Source organism: Stegodyphus dumicola, chromosome 8 (assembly GCF_044657685.1).
Source record: "Stegodyphus dumicola isolate Sdum_Otavi_A_Nest chromosome 8, ASM4465768v1".
In the NCBI taxonomy this organism is placed as follows: Eukaryota; Metazoa; Arthropoda; class Arachnida; order Araneae; family Eresidae; genus Stegodyphus; species Stegodyphus dumicola.
This window is the reverse complement of record NC_140775.1, coordinates 79,461,310-79,482,603: the sequence shown is the minus strand read 5'-3', so window position 1 is coordinate 79,482,603 and position 21,294 is coordinate 79,461,310. Positions and strand designations below refer to the sequence as shown.

Sequence of the window (21,294 nt, the reverse complement as noted above, 5' to 3'; positions counted from 1 at the left end):
CATAATTTTGTAACTGTTGCTTATGCTTAAAACCAGGTGTTATTTCTTAATTTTTATTTTTAAATATACAATTTTTATGTATTGTGGTAGGCATTAATATATAGTTTGTGGTTTTTTAAAGTTTATTAAATAATTATTTTAGTGTTGAATGCGAAAACAGTGGTAATTTGCAGAGAAGCAAATTGAGTACCATACTGATTTGCAGTAAAGTGTGATTAAAAATGTTCTCAACCATAAAATTTATGCATCCCTCTTTTGGATACAAATTAAAATTTTATATTATATGATTTTGCTTGGAATGTACCTGTTTAAAAAACTAAAACTATTCAACCAAATTTAAAACTTTTTTAGCTTTATATTTGCTTCTAATTTAGCAGATGCAGAGAATATTATGCAAATTTCTGTTTTAAAAGCATTGTGTTTCAATTTCATAATTTATATTATCCTTAAAAAGCTATATGAAACAAATTTGATTTAGATATTTTTATTAGAAGATAAAATTCAACACTTGAAAAATTTGAGAAGTTATGTAATTGTTCTTTATTTATTTTGAATATAATATGTGAGTGTGCATGTACCAAATATAATAAAATTACTGGGGAATAGTTTTTAATACTTAGACAAACCAATCAAAGGCATGAAATAAGATATCTAGACACACACACACACACACACACACACACACACATATATATATATATATATGAAACAGGTATTCTTGTGTAATCATCTACAGGTTTTAAAAATTAAATTCACCATTAATTATTTTAACAAAATGGTTTTCTGTTGCTATTGTTGGTTCCAAAAGTCTTCCAGTGATATTTTATAGTGATTAAAAGCATTTTTTGAAATATTGTGGTTTTCTTTTCATTTTTATATGCAGTTTTTAATTCTGAAAATTATTTTTATGTGGAGTATATTTCGAATAATGATACATAAAATTTAAATAACTATAATATTTTTCCTCATAACTGAAGTAAATCATTGGCTTTTTATTTAAACTTTTATTGTTTTTATTACAAAAATACATTATTTATGACTGCATGTTATAAGAACAAAATTATCTTATTATAAGAATATAAGTATCTAAAGTTATCAACTGATAACAGATAAACACACTGAGTATTATTTCATGTAACATATATTACAACAAATTACATAGCCAGAATTCAGTTTTCTGCAGATAACAAGCACCGATTAAAAATATAGTTGTTCACAAAATTTTAACATCTCAAAACTCTTGTTACTCATTATTTTTGGTTCATCAAACTTCACATTAATATTTTTAAATAACTGCATACCATATTGTGTGCCTTTTGATTTAACAAAATTATATTCCCTTTTTCTTTTCAGTTAAAATTATCTTTTCATCGTGTGTAAATTTCATTTGCTCATAAAGGACTACATTCATTGAATCATTAATATACATAATCATGGAAAGTGAAATTGTGATAACAGGAGTCTCTGGAAGATTTCCTGAATCGGACAGTGTTCGAGAATTCAGCGACAACCTCTATAATAAAGTTGACCTAGTCACAGAAGATAACAGACGATGGGAACCAGGTAAAAAAAATGATGTCGATGATTAAACTTATAACTACATATAAAACTATTAAGTGCAGAAAACTAATCACCATATATTCTTTAAACTGTGCTTAGTTTTAACAAATTGCATTAAATGCATTAAGAAACTTTAATCATCAGTAATTTAAGAATAATCAGAACTTTAGCTTAGTGAATTAAGGCAAATTATAAGTTTTGTATTTTTCTTTATATTGGGAAAAAAAGCATAAGATGTTAGCTGTATTGATACCAGCATGAGATTTTGAAAGATCATAGTATTGTTATTAGATTAAAAATTGTGAAGTTTGATTTCTCAGTAGAGGGACATATCACTTTACTAATGTTAGTTTAATTAGTTTAACTATAATTGGAAAAAAAATTACTTTTCTCATCATGGATGAATTTTAATCATTACCATCATATGACTGGAATTAATTTTGTTGTGATGTAAAGAAAGATTTATTATTCGCATGTTGCTATTTTCAAGACAAAAAAGGGACATGAATTTAAAAGGGCTGTTCCAAATTAAAGTTAGGTATGTGGAGATTTACATTTACTTTTGAAAATGGAGTACAAAATATTTAATAATATTTTAAGTTAATATTAATATTTTGTAATTTCTTTAAAATTATTCTTTTAAATGTATATATATTATAGTTTTAAAAAACATACTCATACCATAAAAACCTCACATCCAAGTTCTGTTTAAAATTATTAGTTATAAAGAAAAGAAAAATTTAATATATTATTCTGCATAATGATTGGTCATATAAAATATTTGACACACAAGCTTTAAAAAACTAACTTTAATTCATAAAAACTAAAGTTTGTTTTGCTACCTGAAAAAATTATAAACTCTTTTTCCTAAAAAAATTTTTAATTAGAGATTTAACTAGTAACATAAATTTTTCATTCATTGAAATTGCTTTACATTTAAATATGCATTTTTGTATCTAAATTGGCCTTATCTGGAAAATCAGCTGCTAAGCAAAATAAAAAATTTTTATTGACTATGTAATCTATCAATGAAAGATAGCTGAGTGCAAAATTAGTTCAAATTCTGATAAGTTACTACAAGTGTATGTAATTTTTTTTAATGCAGTTCAGTTGCTTATCTATCGAGCTATTTTTAACATGTGCTATTTTTTGTTTGCTTACTTCTGAAAATCTCTTTCTAGGTCTGTATGGTTTACCAAGAAGAATGGGTATGTTGAAGGATATAAGCAAATTTGATAATCAATTTTTTGGTGTTCATCATAAACAAGCTCATATGCTGGATCCTCAGGCTAGAATCCTTTTAGAATTGACTTATGAAACTATAGTTGATGCAGGTAAATTTTCTGTTTTCTATAAAGCTAAAAAACATGACATTTAATATTTTAGAATAAATTATATATAAGTAAATTAACTTTAATGTAATGAAAATATTACGGTCAATTGTACTAACTTACATAAAAAAAAATTTAAAATGAATAATACTGAGAATGAGGGAGACATTTCAGAAAAAAAAAAAAAAAAACTGGGAGGGAGAATGGGTCTAGATTGTGATAGGATCAATAATTTTAATTTAGATTAAAATGAAGTAAAAATAGATAGACATATTTCAGCAAATTAATGAAATTTCTCATGAACAATTGCTATCAACTCTTGTGTGATCAGCAATTAAAATGCTGAGCCCTTGAAAGTATTGACTCATTAACTGCCATCCATGCATAAAATATTATTCATCAACTTGGAATTATTTTCTCATTTGTTTTTGCTACTTTGTAAATTATATTAAATTTGAGTACATGTATAGCTTTCAAAATTTTCAGGTGTTCTATAATAATTTTATTTCAGTTTTTTCTCTAATATATGAAAAAATAAAAATAATTAAATTATTTTCCCTCAATTTTAGTTTCATTGTAAGTTTTTTCAGTCAATTTTTATGAATAAATTGTATACTGATATCAAAACTGGTTTTGCTACAATCAAGTATATAAAAATTCAGTACTTTTCTGTTGTCAAGGTATAATTCACAGATATATGCATATATGTTGGTATGTGCATATGCATGTATATGTGTGTATGCACATGCAAATATATACATTTTTCTGAATCTGGTTCCAATAACAGATAAGCACCAAGATTTCTTTGCATTTTCTATGCATTGCTAAGATCAGTAAAGGATTTAAGTGTTTATGCATAACCACAGTACAATACATTATTGTTACTGAATTATGAACAGAATTTTGACAAAAAAAAAAAAAAAAAAACAGTTAAAGGAATTTTTAAATTACTAGCTCTGTAAAGTCATAATTTTGTTTGGGATAGTTTTTGCCTCAGTTGTGATGAAGCAGAACATTCATTTTGTTGACAGTTGCAAAGGGATAAAAATTTGAATAGAAATGTAAATGAGGAACTATAAAATACTTAAAGGGTTTAAAGTAATAAAAGTATATTTTTAATGATTTTGTGTGAAATCAGTCAGATAATAAAGATAAAAATTACAAAATATTTAATGTACCTGGAAATAAAGTTTCTTTCACAGCCATACAATCAAATAAAAAAAATCTACTTTTCTTATTGTTAGTAATATTTTGTATATTTTTTCTGTCTGTTACAAGGATGAATTAAAATAATGCATGTATATGTAATTCATAACTCTTCACTATTTTAGGTTATGACCCAGACGAACTTCGTGGGAGGAATATTGGAGTTTTTATTGGAAACTGTTCATCTGAAAGTGATGAGTATTTTTGTTATGATGCAAAGAAAATTAATGGTTATGCTATGACTGGATGCTGCCGTGCAATGTTTGCTAATCGTGTCTCCTATACATTTGATTTCAAAGGTATGTTTAACTATTAAAATTCATTTGATATGATTTTGTTCTACAATTTTATTTCCTATAGTTTATAATGTATCTTTTAAATAAATGAAAACTATTTTGCATTATTTGAGAATTAATCTAATGTCATATAACATAATAAAATTATTTTTGGTACATATCCAGCATGATGTATCTCTAAAATTAGGTGGCTGTAGCAAATAAAGGTTAATTGAAAATATGTTTTACAAGCTTCTTAAAATGCAAGCAACATTTTGATTTCATAAGGGGGGAGGGAAAATGATATACAGTAATAAAGTCTGAAATCTAGATCTCCACATATGGACCATTATCCGGAATGATCTAAAATATGGACCTGAAAGCCACAAACATTATTATTATTATTTTGTATGCTTTATGCATGCGCATTTGATTTTTCCTTCCATAATAAAACATGTAAGAGATTTTCATTTAAAAATTCTGATTCTTAATTTCACTTATGCACTAAATAAAATACCTCATTATGGAAAAACAATCATGTAAGTATAAATTTATGAGATTAATAATTTGGCTCTGTAGCTGAGTGTCTGCTTGGCATAAATCTGAAACCCAAACATTCACCTATTTTACATCCCTGATGAGTCATTATTTATTTTATTTTGCTTTCATCATTGCATGTTTATCAATACATGACAGCTTCAGTAATAACTCATGCAGCAATGTCTAAACTTTTTTTTTTTTTTTTTTTTTTTTTTTTTATATGTTAGGAACTGAATAACAAGAGTATGGCAACCTTTTATGCTAACATTACACTTGGCGATGATAACAGATTTTTAAATGCTCTAGGAAATTGTTGACAAGAAAAAATTCAATGAAAATTTCTTTTCATATGCTAAAAATAGATTTTGTTAATGAAACTCATAGGCCAAAAGATGACATTTAGTGCTATTTTAATTAAGAATAACTGATATGTTTTTCCACCATAAATCCAGAAGCGCTGGCAGAATATGTCTGCACCAGACAGTAGAATTTAAGGAAGACAAAATTTTTGAAATCTGGAGAAGCACCGAGCTGCAAAATTAAGGGATGAGAAGTTTTTATGATTTAGGGAAAGCACTGGGATCCAAAGTTTAGACATGGTGAAAATTTAGAACTTAGGAAGGCACTTTGAAGCAGAATTTAGGACCCCTAGCGACTGCACTAGGCAGTATCTAGGGCTGCTCCTAGATAAAGCCTTAAGTATATGTGAGAGTTTATTTATTCAGGACTCAGATTAGTTTTAAGCATGTACAAGAAATAAACGTAGGTATAGTAAGTAACTAAACTATTGAAATTCAGGCTTATTTCAGTAAGCAATAAGAGCAAGACAAAATTTAGCAAAACAACTTTGCTTTCATCGCCAATCTAGTGATACACAGCCAATAATGTATAACGGGTGCTTATCTTTACTAATTCTGAAGCACAGTTAATGTAGCAGACTGCGCTGCTCCCTAATCTTCTAATTTGATCCAGCTTATTATTTTTTGCAGACTGTTATTATTGCGCCAATTTTATAAAAACTAAGCTTGAACTTTCAATTATGTCAAAAAGAGTTTCCAATTCTGGATCTGCCAAAGGATCTACAATCCATATCAAAATTATGCGAGGAGTATGGCATTGGAAAGTCAACTGTATATGACATAAGGAAAAGGAACTTTTTGAATTTTTTGTGGAAGCAACAACTTACATTGAAAGAAACATTTAATAATGTAAATAAATAAATATTAAGCTCTTTTTTTGTAAATTTTTATACCCTTTAGATCATAATTGTTCTTTATTTCATAAACTATGATTTCATATTTTTAATTGTAATTTCTGCATGCCATCTTACCAGGTTTAAACTGATGATCTAATATATGGAAAAATCCCAAATCCGGAATTGCCGATGTCCCGACGAGTTCGGATATCGAACTTTGTACTGTATTTGATAGTGTTTATAAACTGCATGTATTAAAATTAAGATTTTCAAAAGTGTAATATTGAGCTAATTTGATATGCAATTTGATTTTTAATCCTAATTTCATAATAGAATGCTATCTTTGCATTATTAAAGGTGAACTGAGAAAATTTGTACTTTTCCATTATGCACCTGCTTTACTTTTTGGCAGCTGTTAAAGAGAAGCAGATCACACCCCAAGACCCAGTGATAATACGAAGAGATCTGGAGACCAAACTATTTGTGCATGTGTGGTGCTTAAACTAACACATTTAATTATGTGTTTATGTTTAAAAAAAAAACACTAGGAAGCATGGCAGTTGCATAACAAAGTAATACATGCTGCTATTCGATTGGCATTAAATTATTATATCAATTTCTAAATTTCAAGGAGTTAACATTATTCGCAGTTCTTTTTCTTTTGGGGGGGCAAACATCACATTTTCTTTTGACAATATTTAGTTTTGAATAATTTGCATACAAATCTTATACTACATCTAACAAAAAACCTCTGTAAGGTGTTGGCCATGGTTCCTTTTGAAAATTGTGATGTGCAGAAGTGATGTTGTTTAACTATGTTCTTAGAAATATTAGTAACTTTCAAAGGTCTTGGAAAAGTGGTGGCCATGAGAGTTTTACCTATACTTTGTAAAAAATTAACAAGAATGCAATAGATTGAAAAATAAAATTAAAATAAAAAATGCATGTTTTTATTACTTAAAAAATTTTTACTTATTTTTTTATTATATTTGTATTTTTGAAAATTTCTAATAATTATTTTAATATTTTCACTTGTAAAATACTAATATGTGATTGCTGTTGAATTTAGGTCCAAGCTTCCTTATGGACACAGCCTGTTCTTCAGGTGCACTGGCTTTATATGAAGCTGTGCAGGCAATTCAAAATAATGAATGTGAAGCTGCAATTGTTGGAGGGGCTAACTTGTGTTTGAGACCTGGAACTGCTCTGCAGTTTTACAAGTTGAACATGCTTTCAGATGATGGCATGTGCAAGACATTTGATGCTGCATGTAAGTTTATAATATATTTCAAATTTTGTAAATGTAAAATCTTTATAAATATTTCATATTGATAAATATTAAGTTCACATTTTAACTTTGTATTGAATGTTTGTAGCTGATAATGAATCAAATGTAATCATTGGATAGTTTATTTTATTTATTTTCATGTGATTTAATAGAGCTGGCCAAATTATTTTTATGGCCCGCATTTTACTATGAATAAATTTATGTTACTAAATTATTATTATTATTATTATTATTAAATTTATTTTACTATGTGAAAATTAATCTAATTTGAATTTAAAGTAGGTACTACTTAGTTTGCGTAACTTCACTTAACCTGGCTGAATACAGCAGCAATCCGTTTAATGTCTGATGATAGTTGGCTCCACATATTATATTTGTAGTTGGTTGTTGTTTATCTATGGTTGGTGCACGTGGTGTGCACACTACCTTGCGCTATTTGGTTGATTCATGCAATCGTACGAGTGCAGTCTTGCCTAGAATTTGTTGAGGGGTGACTGTGTTATAATATTATTAACTTAATTTCATATTTATTTATTAATTAAAATAATTATTGAATATGAGTGCTACTAATAACAAAAAATAGACTTCGAAAATCGAGAATTTCAAGATCGCTGGGAAATAGATTATTTATTTATTCTGAACAAGAATGGTAAACCACAGTGCTTGGAATGTTTGCAAAATTACTAATTTAATTCGTGGCGGAAATTGTTCTCTTACACACTGAAAATTTAAAACATTTTTTATGAATTGGAAACTGAATATGGAGATCTGCTTTTACATAGTAACGTTCGTTGGTTAAGTGCTGGAAAGTGCTTGAGGAGATTCTTTACACTTCGAAAAGAAGTTCATCTTTTTCTCACAGAAATTGCTGTCGATGAAAATTTGACAGCAAATTTAGTTGATAAAAATTTTATTTATTCACTTGCTTTCCTAACGAACATTACAAATTATTTAAATATTTTGAATAAATCCTTGCAAAGACTAGATCAAAATGTGTGTTGCCTTTATAAATATGTTACTGGATTTAGAAACAAATTAAAATTGTTAAGGTTTAATTTGGAGCAAAATAATTTATTTCATTTTGAATCTTGCAAAGAGATCTATGAAGAAATGAAGGAATGTAATATAAAAGCAAATTTTAAAATATTTCTACCAAAATTGGATATGCTAATTACGGATTTCAATGAAAGATTTTCTCAATTTGATGAGCTTAAACCATCTATTGATTTATTTTGTGATCCAATTAATGATATCAACTCCATTGATCTTAAATATAAAATAGAATTATGCGACCTGCAGACTGACCCATTTTTTACATCTCATGGAGTAACTGGAATAGAAATATTCAAATTTTTAGATAAAGAGAAACATCAGATTTTGGACTTCAAATTGTATCAATGTTCGGAAGTACATATATCTGCGAGCATGCATACTCCAATATGAAATATATAAAGTCAAAATATAGAAACAGTTTGTAAGATTCCACTCTTGAAGATATAATTAGACTTGCCACAACAAATATTGATATGGACATAAAAGATATTGTTGCTAAACAATTATGGCCACAATGTTCTCATTAATATATTATGAATATTTTTAACTTTTCTTTTTAGTATAAATAAAATATTTTTTTAATTAACATAAACTGACTTTTTCATTTATCAACCTTCTTGGCCCCTGAAATGTTTGGTGAAAAAATATGGCCTGAAAGCTATGACAGCGCTGGGTTAGAGTAAACTGAAGGGTACCCCTTGTATTATCATGAAGTTGTTTCATTTACGGTAACCTGAGTAGTTGAATGCTCCATAAATGTACTTTTACCTAGAATTGGGTGCTCCTTTGACTTTTTAAGTAAAAATATATCGATGCGTATATGGACAAAGTCAAGGGAGTGTGCAATGCCAAGTTTGTGCAATTCTCTGATGCTTTTTAAGTGAAAATAGGTTGACGTATGCTTGGATAAAGTCAAAGGAGTGTGCAATGCCTAGTTTGTGCAATTCTGTGATTTTTTTTAAGTGAAAAAAGGTCAATGTATACATGGATACTTAGTCTGTGCAATTCTTTGACTTGTTATTTTGTCTTTGTGTAGCAGCAATTTTTGGAGCTAAAATCGCTGCTACACAAAGCCAAAATAACAAGTCAAAGAATTGCACAAACTCGGTATCCATGTACCTCCAAAAATTGCCAACGCTCCCCAAGAGGTACCCGTAAATATACTTTTACCAATTTAATAATATTCTTTTGAAGATGAATGTAGTATAACAAAATATCTTGCATGTTTACATTTATTTTAAAATAATCTATTATTTTTCTTAAAGGTAATGGATATGGCAGAAGTGAAGCAGTTGTAACATTATTTTTACAAAAGGCTAATGTAGCAAGAAGGAAATATGCATCTATTGTACACATAAAAACAAATACAGATGGCTATAAGGAACAAGGTAAATAGAAATAAAACCTTTAATTTGTATAGTTACTATCATTATGTATATATACATATATATATATACTTTCCATATATCCATAAATTAATTTTTTTACCATACTTGAATTGGCTTTTTATTTTAGGTGTAACCTTCCCCTCTGCTGAGATGCAGAAACAGTTAATTGCTGCAGTATATGATGAAAGTAAAGTAAATCCCTTGAATGTGTCATTCGTTGAAGCACATGGAACTGGAACTCCTGCAGGAGACCCAATTGAAATGTCAGCTATTGCTGAAATATTTTGCAATGGAAGAAAAGAACCTCTTCTTGTAGGTTCAGTTAAGAGTAACATGGGGCATTCTGAGCCATCTTCTGGTTAGTCTGTCATTCTATTATTCATCTTCCTTAATTGTTCAGTATGGGCAGAGGGATTTTTGCTTCATTCAAATTAAATTATCTAGTACTTGTTAAAGTGACTAGTACTTAAGACTGTGCTGACATTTGAATTATGCAAACTAAAAATTGGACAGTTCAGTTTACCAGTTTTAGTGACTAAGTGCAGTGGTTACTTTAAAAATGATTTACCAATTTTCTAGCTTAATTCTGCAATTTAATACTAATTATGAGAAAATTATTTCTGTAGTTCACCTGAGAAGAAGTGAATTATCTGAATGATAAACTCATAAAATCAAGTACTTTATTGCAATTAGGTAATTAGACTCATAAAATTAGGTACTTTATTACAATTAGGTAATTAGACTCAATTAAGTAATTAGTTATAAAATTAAGTATGTTAGTGCATGGTTATTTTATTACATACACACGTATAAAAAAGAGATTATTTATCATTATATATATCATCTACTACATATATTGTACAGTACAAAGTCTGTAATTAGGACTCGTTGGGACTTTTATTATTATTATTAAATGCAGAGTGTTTAAATTCATAGTAACTGCCTTTGGATTTCAAATTTTATTAAAAGTCTGTGTTGGACTTTAAACTAATCATTGATATAAATTACTATTGTCAAAATGTTCATAGCATTATGTACTTTGATATTCCTTAAAGTATGATAACTGCATCTGTAACTGTATTTAAATGCTTTTTCCCCATTTGATCATCATGTCTTGAGAAGAAATTTTCTTCGTTGGGTATATCTTGAACTTTTCTTATTCTTTCTTTAGGTCTCTGTGCTGTTGTTAAGGTACTTATTGGTATGGAAAATGGTTTAATACCACCAAATCTTCATTTTAATACTCCCAATCCTGAGATCAAACCATTGATAGATGGGCAGGTAAAAGTTGTAACTGATCCAACTCCGTGGAAGGGAGGTTATGCTGGTGTCAGTTGTTTTGGATTTGGAGGCGTCAATGTTCATGCTATTTTAAAATCAAATGAAGCTGTAACTAAGCCAAAGAGTATCACAGAAAACCCATTTCCTCAGCTTGTTTTGTACAGTGGAAGAACAGAAGAAAGTGTAAAAAGTATGTTTGAATATGTGGATACTGAAATGCCACCCAGAGACTTTTTTGCATTATTGCACAAATCTGTATATACATCTCCTCAATTGAAACCATTTCGTGGATACAAAATTTTAGGGACTGATCAAGAAGTAGAATGTATTAAGGTAGGTTTATCATTGAAATGTAATTTACAAATATTAGATTAGCATATTATACAGCATCTTACTTAACCCTCTGAGTAGCAAGGGTTTTCACTAAGAAAACACAAATTTCCCAAAACTACTATGAGAGCAAATTATTTTTTTGATTTTAATGTAAAAACTCTCCGGGTATTTCATACCTGGTTTTGTGTACTTTTGATATATTGCCTTAATTTCTTTGACACGTTTTAATATGCATGTATATGTATGTTCTTACAGATATCACAAAAAATATTCTAGGCCATACATATATGGCTTTGCCACTTAGAGGGTTAAAGAAGTTTTGTATCTTCAGCATAGCATCATAAGTTATTACAGTAATAAAATTATACAGTGTTATTAGAAGCAGACTGAATCATCATCTAACAATTTTGATGCAGTTAATTAACTTTTTTCTGTCTGTATGTTAAAATACTGAGACTCCATTTTATTTAATGTACTTCAAAAAGTTTTATTACTTTTTAAGTGAATTCACATTAACTTCATACTGTGGAATATATCTGTGTCTAATGGACATTTAAAGGGAAAAGATTATGAATTTAAATGTACTAAGTAATATTTTTATTCTTTTCCACAGAATATTACTGAAATTAGTTTATTTAAAAATTTATGTGAAATAAACTAAATTTTGATCATTTTATCACAAACTTCATACTGAAGTTGCATACATCATTTCTTAAATATGTTAACCCAAAACACCAGCTACATAAATTTTGGTCTGCGGTGTATATATGTATATATACAGAGTGGCCAGAAAATCCTTTTACACCTGAACTAAATGCGTGTAACAGTATAAGATGGTAAGATACGTAAATTCTAAGTCTCGGATTCTGATCGTTGATATGGCAATAGTACTCCTCGTATGAATTTCAGTGTGAGACTGCCGGGGGAGGAGATTAAAGTCTGTGTGTTGACTTGTGCAATTTCTCTGTGCTTGGTGAAGAACAATGGTAGATATAATGGCAGGTATCAGCCACTTCACATTGGAGGAGCATTTAGTGAAAAGTGTTTGGACCATGAACAGAAACACAACAAAAATATGGCACAGGTGATAGATAAGTTTTGTGAATGGTTCAGTAAGGAACCACCAAGTTGTCAGACTTTCATCCCATGGAAGAAGAAAGCTTTGGGCAGGAATGACTGAAAAACATATCTTTGGTCTGTGCTTCTTTGAGGGTTCCATGTCCAGGTTACTTCTCTGAAGATGTTGAATGACTGGCTTCTTTCACAATTTCAAAATTCGGGCATTAGTGACTCAATTGTTTATCAACACGATGGATCTCTCAACTTTGCATTTGCTGTTTGTGAATTTCTGAATGAACTGTTCCCTTGCTGGTGGAACGTGGGTTCCCAAATCCACCAGCCCCTTATCCTTGGCTGCCTCGATATTCAAATCTAACAACAACAGAGAGTGCCCAGTGGGGGGATCATTAAATCATACATCAGGAAAAAGCACTAAGTGGACAATGAATGCTCTGTAGGCAAGTGTGCGTGAATAGCATGTGATATCACAGCTGATTTAGAGGATATTCAGGCATATCAAGCTGTGCAGAGATAATGGTGGTGCACATACGGACATTTTGGAGAAATAACTGTTATTAATGTTACAATGAAGTAACTGCATAAGTAAATGGATTTTCTGACCACCCTGTATATATTGCTGTTGATTTATATATATATAGGTAAAAGGGCCATGTTCTCTTGTCACTTTTTGAAAATACCCATGCATAAAAAAGTAGAATTAAAGAATAAACAAACAAGAGAAATATTGCAAACATTAATTTACATTTAATTTCATTTTAAAAATATTATAATTTTTTAGAAACTAATAAAAACTGAATTTCTATTTTTCCATATACTGAAATTTGTGATGCACTCCGAAATGTACTTCTTTTTATAGTTCTAAAATGTATCATATTCTTAAGATCCTAAATCGTTTACTTGCATAAAATTTAATCAAAAAATCGTGCTATAATTACACTTTCATTTCTTGTATTTGCAGCAAGTATCTGCTGAAAAACGTCCTGTATGGTATATATTTTCTGGCATGGGTACTCAGTGGCCTTGTATGGCAAAACAACTAATGAACTTGGATGTTTTTGCACATTCTATTCGGCAGTCAGCAGAGGTCTTAAAACTTTATGGTTTAGACCTCATTGATTTAGTAACCAATGGTGTAAAAGACACTTCTAATGCAAGGAGTATTATACCAGCTTTTGTTTCAATAGCAGCTGTTCAGGTTAGTATCTTCAGGTCTCTTTTATTTCAGTAATTTCTAAGTTTGAATAGTTAACCTACAAAAGTGTAATGTTGTCCTTTAAAGTATTTAGTAGTTTATTTTTATTTAAGAAACTGAGACTTGTTATATGTTAGTAATATTATGCAGTATGTTATTCAGTTATGATATTTTTCTCAAATTAAAAAAATGCTTGATCGTTAAGTGATTTTGTACTCTGAATTTCTAGCATTTCCAGAATTTTGTTGGTTGCAATGTGAATAATTATTATTGGAGTTACATATTAATAACATTAATAATGTGTATTACTGTTTATTAGGATCAGTACCATTATCTAAGTTTTATTTTTAAAATTATCTCAAAAATGTCAAAATTCAGTGCATAGCATAAGTTGAGGCAGTGTGTTTGCGATTCCCTCAAGTGAAAGAAATTAAATCTTTGTAGTCTATATCATAAGAAATTTATATTCTATATTACATTTGAAATTATTCAATATTTTTAATTTGAGCTGCACCAAAACTGTTGAATAAATTCTAAATTTTGATCCCACATCTCCTGTAAATAGTGAGTGAAAATTTAGGTTTTTTTTTTTTTAACCTGTCTTAATTTGGGGGGGGGACTAAATTGTGAGCTCATTGTATATTTTCATGTTAAGTATTTCTTATTGAAGTTAAATATATAATAATTCTTTTCCTTTTCTTATTTTGTGACCTGTTACTTTCCAATCTATGAAGAACTTTAAAGAACTGTGAATCATGTATTTTCTGTTATACAGCTACAAATTTTGAAATTTTAGCTATTAGCAGTGCAGTACAGAGAGAAAATTCTTGATAGTTATTCTATATGTCTAATATATTCTGTAAAATCACCAAGATGATATATTAGTATATATATTAAATTAATATTTCCTTTTTTTTTTTAGGTTGCTCTTGTTGATATACTCAAAGAGCTAGGTATTGAGCCTGATGGTATTGTTGGCCATAGTGTAGGTGAATTAGGTTGTGCGTATGCAGATGGTAGTTTTACAGCTGAACAGATGGTGCTTGCAGCTTATTGGAGAGGAAAAGCTGTTGAAGATTCAAATCTAGAAGAAGGGGCAATGGCTGCTCTTGGTAAATGATAAATGAATTTATTTTCAAAAATCATATTATTTGATAGTAAGAAATGAAAACTCCTATTTCAATTACAATGAACCCAGTAGTGGTGATCATCTTCCTTAAGCAATCACCTCTGATAGTGTGCTTCTGAGTATGTTAAGAAATATAGGTACTGAACATCACCTGTAAAATGAACACCTTCACGGATGACTAAAAACATGTAAAACAGTGTGAGTGGTCTTCTTAAAAAAATTAATTACATTTTGCCTCTATTTAAATCTGTAATCATTTTCCTGGTATTTACAATTACTATGATGTTCTAAGTTGAGCTTTAACTCTTTTAGTGCAACAACAGCATTAGGAAGTTTTATCTGATTTCTGAAAGTCTGTAATGTGTAATATATGCTTAATTAATATTGCTTATGACTCAAAATTACTTTTTGTAAGATACTTATATATTTGCAATCATTCACAGAATCTCCCAGTTTCCTAAATGTTGTGTGGATAAAATTATCTCTATTATTAATAATGAAGAATCTGTGTGTTTATCTGTATGTATTTCGCATTGTGGGAAAATGATAGTACCTAGAACCACCAAATCTTGAACAAACATAGCCCTTTACTCAAACATTACTGCTTAAAGCTTGAATTCTGAATTTTCTAGAACCACCAAATCTTGAACAAACATAGCCCTTTACTCAAACATTGTACTGCTTAAAGCTTGAATTCTGAATTTTTATTTTCATATTTTATTTCAATTTTAAAGCAGTAAACACAGATCTTCATTTCTATTATCATTAATTACTAGATAGACTCAGGAAATTACATTAGCTGGATTCATTAAAATGATTATATACATATTTTTCCTTTTTTAACTCTTTCGCATCGAATTCGCCTCAAATGCCCAAACATTCAGACATCTGCTGGACGCCTGAATAATTTCCTACCCAGTGCTTTCCCCCATCACATTACTGCATTACTCATTGCTTTCAGGTGTTGTTAAATCGCATGTCAAGCATTCTTTTGAAGCTACAAAAAGTAGCTTCCTTGTTTCCTTTGTTTACTGTCAGTGTTTAGCTTTTGATGCCCGAAGTTGCAATCCCGTCCCAAGGGGGAACTTCACACAGTGTCAAAGCGTCGAAGAAAGAAGTTCTCGCTTAAGTAAGGCTATTGTTACCGCTGTAGTATTCAACTTGTCATGGGGGAAGGAAAAGCAATCCAGGAGAAATTCTTAGATACGGGCGTTTTCGATGTTTGGGAAATTGAGATTTTGCCCTCTCTCGATGCGAAAGAGTTAAAATAGCTGTTTTAGGTGCTTGGCCATGTAAGCAGCTACTTGTGTAAAAATTTTAAATCTCATCATTTATATATGTGAAAGGGTATTAGATGTAACTAGATTTTGTGTTTGAAATCAGGAACAAGTTAAATAATGTCAGTTTTCTTGGCATGTTAACTTAGAATATTTCTTCTTCCTAAAAAGAATTTATAATTCACATTATTTAAGACTCTCGTAAACAATAGCATATAACTGTTTTGCTTTTGTGGGACATCTGAAGTTGACAGGTTATGAGAGGCATTTTAAAACTGAGAACTTGCACTAAATATCTACCTTCCTGTCATCGACTGCATTGTAGAAAAACAATGAGCTTTATTCTTTCTTCACTACATAAGACCCAGAGATGATAGTGGAAAATCCAGGAAATGTGTGAGATTATATTGCTTGCTTCATTTGAGTCTACATTCCAGTTGTAGTATCTACTAGAAGTTTAAAAAGAGAAAAAGAAAAAAAGGCTAGCCAGATTATTGGCATAGGTAGTTACTATGAAGCAACCAAAATAAGTGATGAGATTGTTACGAAAGTTTCCTTGGTTCTTATTGTAGCTTTAATCTGGATAACTTAACCACTTCTATTATACTATGTTATTGTATTTTTCATGATTTTCTTCAGTTTTACTGAATATATTAAGTAATTTAATCTTAAATTTTCAGGTATTACCTGGTCTCAAGCACATAAATGTTGTCCCAAAGATATTTATCCATCTTGTCATAATGCAGAAGATTCTGTAACTGTATCAGGTCCCAAAGATAGTGTAAAAATGTTTGTGGAAGCATTAAAAGCTGAAAATGTATTTGCCCGAGAAGTTGATAGCTGTGGGTATGCATTTCACAGTCACTACATTTACCCTGCTGCTCAGAAATTGCAGACTTCCTTGGAAAAAGTATGTATCATTAAGTTTCTCTAATTTTATATAGTAATCAAGTACCTGTTAAATAATAAAATACTGATTTTATAACTGTAGCTATTAATATTCTTCAGTTTACAAGCTAATATTTGTCTTGTGCTTTATGCTGCTTTGGGAAGCGAGGGTAACTTTTAATAGATTCAAGATCGTGTTCTTTGCAGTAAACTTATTCAAACAAATATTAAATTATAGACTTCTGGATAAGATTATTTAAAATTTAACAAAAGAAATCAAACTAAAATGTAATTTTTTTCCCGTGTCAGTTACATTCATCCATACTTGAGTTAATTTTTATGTTGAAATATTTGAAATTTATCATATAATCCATATGTTTCTTATATTATTGAAAAACATTATAAATATATCTCATTTTAGATCTGTAGGCTTGTAATTTAAATCCTCTTATATAATTCACTTACAATTCAGTAATATTTTTATATAATAATGGATCTATTTACTTATTTGTAAATTTTTATAATTTTATTCAAGGTGCATTGTATCTGCTCTTTTATGTAGGTTATTCCTAATCCAAAGCCAAGAACCAGTCGATGGATTAGTTCATCATATCCTGAGGATAAATGGGGTGAACCTTCAGCCAAATTGGCTGATGCCTCTTATTTTGTGCATAATTTAGTTTCTCCTGTACTTTTCCATGAAGCTTTACACTATGTACCCAAAGATGCCATTGTGCTTGAAATAGCTCCTCATCATTTGTTGCAAGCTATACTAAAAAGAGTTATAGGCCCAGATGCGGAATACATTGGCCTGATGAAAAGGAATGTTGACAATTCAGTGCATTTGCTCTCAAGTATAGGAAGGTAAAACACAAGAAAATATATCAAGCTTTAAATGAGATTTCATACCTGGAAGTTTCAATATTACAATAAATCAAAAGTGCCACAGATGTTTGAACTCTAATTTAAAGACTTATAGAATTCAGAGATGATAAATTTAAATATTATTTCTGTTGAATAAATTTAACCCTTTATATTAGTATTTAACACTGAATTTTATAAATTCCTAATATTCCATAGAAAATATACTTTAAAATAAATTTTAGATTAACAAAATTTAATAAAATTTGTTAATTGTAGGCAAGGTATATTGAATTTCATTTTAATATCATTTGCACTTTGGAATATAATTTTAATTATTTATCAGTGCATTTATATATAATGATCATCTTCAATACCTTGTGATAATTGGTTACAAAAACAATAATTTATAAATATGTAGTAATAATTATAATTTAGGTTATAAAGATAAACCTTTAAATACTTCTATGTAATAATAAATTTTTCATTTAATTATAATCTAATTTACATTTAATACTAATCTTTATATAAAATATGTAATGAATATATTTCATGTGAACTACTATGTTATTCAGCATATAATAAAATTTCCATGCTTTGTGATTTTCTCACATTTTAAATTAATCGAAATTTAAGATTGTGAATGAATATTTGTGCATAAAAAGTAGAGTTTTTTTAATGAACAACATAAAAACGTAAGCAGCATTATGCTATTTTCTTTTAGTAAGGTATGAAAGCATTTGAAAGAACTTATATGCCTCTATATTGGCATAGTAGAAATTTAAAGAATCCAGATTCAGAATTTTTTCCATGTGCAGTTTGTAGATGATTTTAAAATGTAATGAGATGTTTGTGATGCATGTGGTATAATTAAAAGCATTTTTATAAATGCATTGAAATTTAATGTAGAAAATGGCTGTCTCTTTTGAACAGTTAAGTTTTCATTAAAATCTATTCATTGTACTTTTTTTAAATGAATACCTTTATTTTCTGTGAAATAACAAGAAACAAATATTATGGACTAGGCAAATTAGCCCATTTACATTTCCATTGTTTGTATAAAATAACTGCAGAAATGCAGCATGAATAAGTGCTAAATTTGATTCTTAAAGAAATGAATGTAATTAATGAATTAATTATGTAAATTGCCTTCGCTTTCCGTTATCATGCAGGTATTAGAAAATTATTTCATTTAAATCATGCTTTCTAAAATTCTTTCTGATAGTGTTACCTTAATTGAATAAAGTGAAAGAAAAATCTGAAAAAATATTTTTAAAGGGAAAGACAAATATAACTTTTTTACTATTTAAAAGAAATACAATTTTTGTTTTTCATTAATGATTGTTTACTAGGTATTTCATTAATGATTGTTTACTAGGTATCAGTAAACAGAGGAAGTATATTCAATTTAAAAATGAGAATGTATATTCAATTTTGGTTTATTTGTGCTGGTTTATTAAATTGAACTTCTTCATATGTTTACTATTAAATTGTTAAAAATTAATTTTCTCATAATTATCTCATCATGTCGTAATGTAAAATCCTGAATGGTCTCATTATGAAAGTAATAGTGTCTCAGTTTTATTAATTTGAGTAAGTTTAATTGTGATATACCGTAACACATTTTAAATTTTCTCTTTAGATTATTTGCTGCTGGATTAAATCCGGAAATTGAAAATCTATATCCTAAAGTACAGTTGCCTGTTCCTAAAGGTACACCCAATATTTCTTCACTGATAAAATGGGATCATTCCGAGAGCTGGACAGTAGCCAAATGGGATAAAAGTACAAATCAGTCACAGATGATAGTAGAAGTGAATGTTGGACCCACAGATTCTCCAGATCATTACTTGCTGGGTCACTGCATTGATGGTAGATATTTATATCCAGCTACTGGCTATTTAGTGTTGGTATGGAAAGGTTTTGCTGAATTGAAAAACAAGGAAATGACAGCTTTACCAGTAACATTTGAAGAAGTTAAGATACATCGAGCTACTGTGTTGTCTAAGACCGGTACGTATTGATTTTACTTTTTGAAAATGTTAAAGTTTTGCTGTTAGTTAAAGTTAGCTATTAGCTGCACTATCTTGTAAATTATTTTATTACCTATTATTATAAATTTACCACTTGAGAAGCAGCAGACTGTATATTTTGAATGCACCTTGCCACACAGACTCTTTATATTTACAAACATCAATTTTTTTGGCCAAGATTCTAACCTGACTCCATTCATACAGTAGTCAGCATCATTATACCTTCTGGGTGGCAACGAACAAGTAATATGATTTATTTATGAAATTTAAAGAGCTCTTTCCTTTTTATTTTTTCTTAGCATCCACTAAGTTTATTGTTGATATCACAAATGCTGGTGGAGAATTTGAAATTTCCGAAGGTGGCATGACAGTGTGTACTGGACGGATTTACTCACCAGAAGAGACCACAAAAATTGAACCCATTGCAGTTTCAAAGAATGGCCCCAAAACTTTAAAATTAAATAGCAGTGACATTTATAAGGAATTGAGATTAAGAGGTTATGACTATGGGCCTACCTTCCAAGGAGTAATTCAATCTGATCTTGAAGGTAATTTTTTTAATTTTAAAAATTATCTTCACCAATTAAAATTTAAAGTAAACTGTTTTTTCTTTGTTTCATGTCATTCAAATTAATTTCTTGATTCCTAGGTGAGCAAGGTTTATTAAAGTGGACTGGTGATTGGGTGGTATTCTTAGATACAATGCTTCAGTTCACAATTTTAGGATCACCAAAACGTGCATTATGTCTTCCTACTAGAATTCAACAGTTAAAAATTAATCCTATTTTTCACAATGATATTGTGGAGAAATCACTGGAAGAATATCATGGTAATTACTTTTACTTTCATTTTTGTGATAAAAAAAATTCATATTTAAAATATACCATTTTAAAATTTTTAATAGGATGTTAAATTTCTGTAAATTAATTAATTTACAGAAAATGTATTCATTATAGAATATCACTTTTAAAAAGAGAGAAAAGATTATCAAAGGAGATTGTATGCCCACAAGTACAGTGAAATTGTTAAGAGGATCTTATTTTGTCAATAGACAATTATTACTGTAGTGATGATTTTCTGCATGCTAAATCATAGTTCAGCAAAATTTTAAATTCTTTTGAAAACAGCCATAGGATGTCATTCTATTAAAAATAATCTAGCTTATTAGTGTTTTTTAGTAAAATAGTTTCCTATTTAGCAAAATAATTTCCCATTTATTTGCATAGTGGTACCTCAGTATATGTCCACCTTGGTTTTCATCCAAGAAATTGAACATGAAAACATCGTACATGAAAATTTTTGTTTGGCATAAAATATTTGTTTGGAATACTACTCAGGTTCAAAGAGTCAGAACTGATGCTCTGCATTTGTTTGTCTCTTTCGA

At 29.1% G+C, this 21,294-nt stretch overlaps 1 protein-coding gene across 3 annotated transcripts in view; it reads left to right on the top strand.

The window, feature by feature from the left end:
- Positions 1–21,294, top strand: part of LOC118199791 (fatty acid synthase-like) — a 65,338-nt gene that overhangs the window by 16,386 nt on the left and 27,658 nt on the right. For all 3 annotated transcript variants that reach the window (XM_085822024.1, XM_085822025.1, XM_085822023.1), the window contains exons 2-15: positions 1,354–1,563; positions 2,742–2,894; positions 4,223–4,396; positions 7,177–7,377; positions 9,714–9,836; positions 9,964–10,194; positions 11,008–11,450; positions 13,489–13,725; positions 14,645–14,834; positions 16,809–17,038; positions 17,579–17,880; positions 19,520–19,890; positions 20,210–20,458; positions 20,560–20,739. In XM_085822024.1, coding sequence (XP_085678150.1) covers positions 1,434–1,563; positions 2,742–2,894; positions 4,223–4,396; positions 7,177–7,377; positions 9,714–9,836; positions 9,964–10,194; positions 11,008–11,450; positions 13,489–13,725; positions 14,645–14,834; positions 16,809–17,038; positions 17,579–17,880; positions 19,520–19,890; positions 20,210–20,458; positions 20,560–20,739 — 3,214 coding nt within the window. In that variant the 5' untranslated portion in view covers positions 1,354–1,433. The remainder of the gene's footprint in view (positions 1–1,353; positions 1,564–2,741; positions 2,895–4,222; positions 4,397–7,176; positions 7,378–9,713; positions 9,837–9,963; positions 10,195–11,007; positions 11,451–13,488; positions 13,726–14,644; positions 14,835–16,808; positions 17,039–17,578; positions 17,881–19,519; positions 19,891–20,209; positions 20,459–20,559; positions 20,740–21,294) is intronic.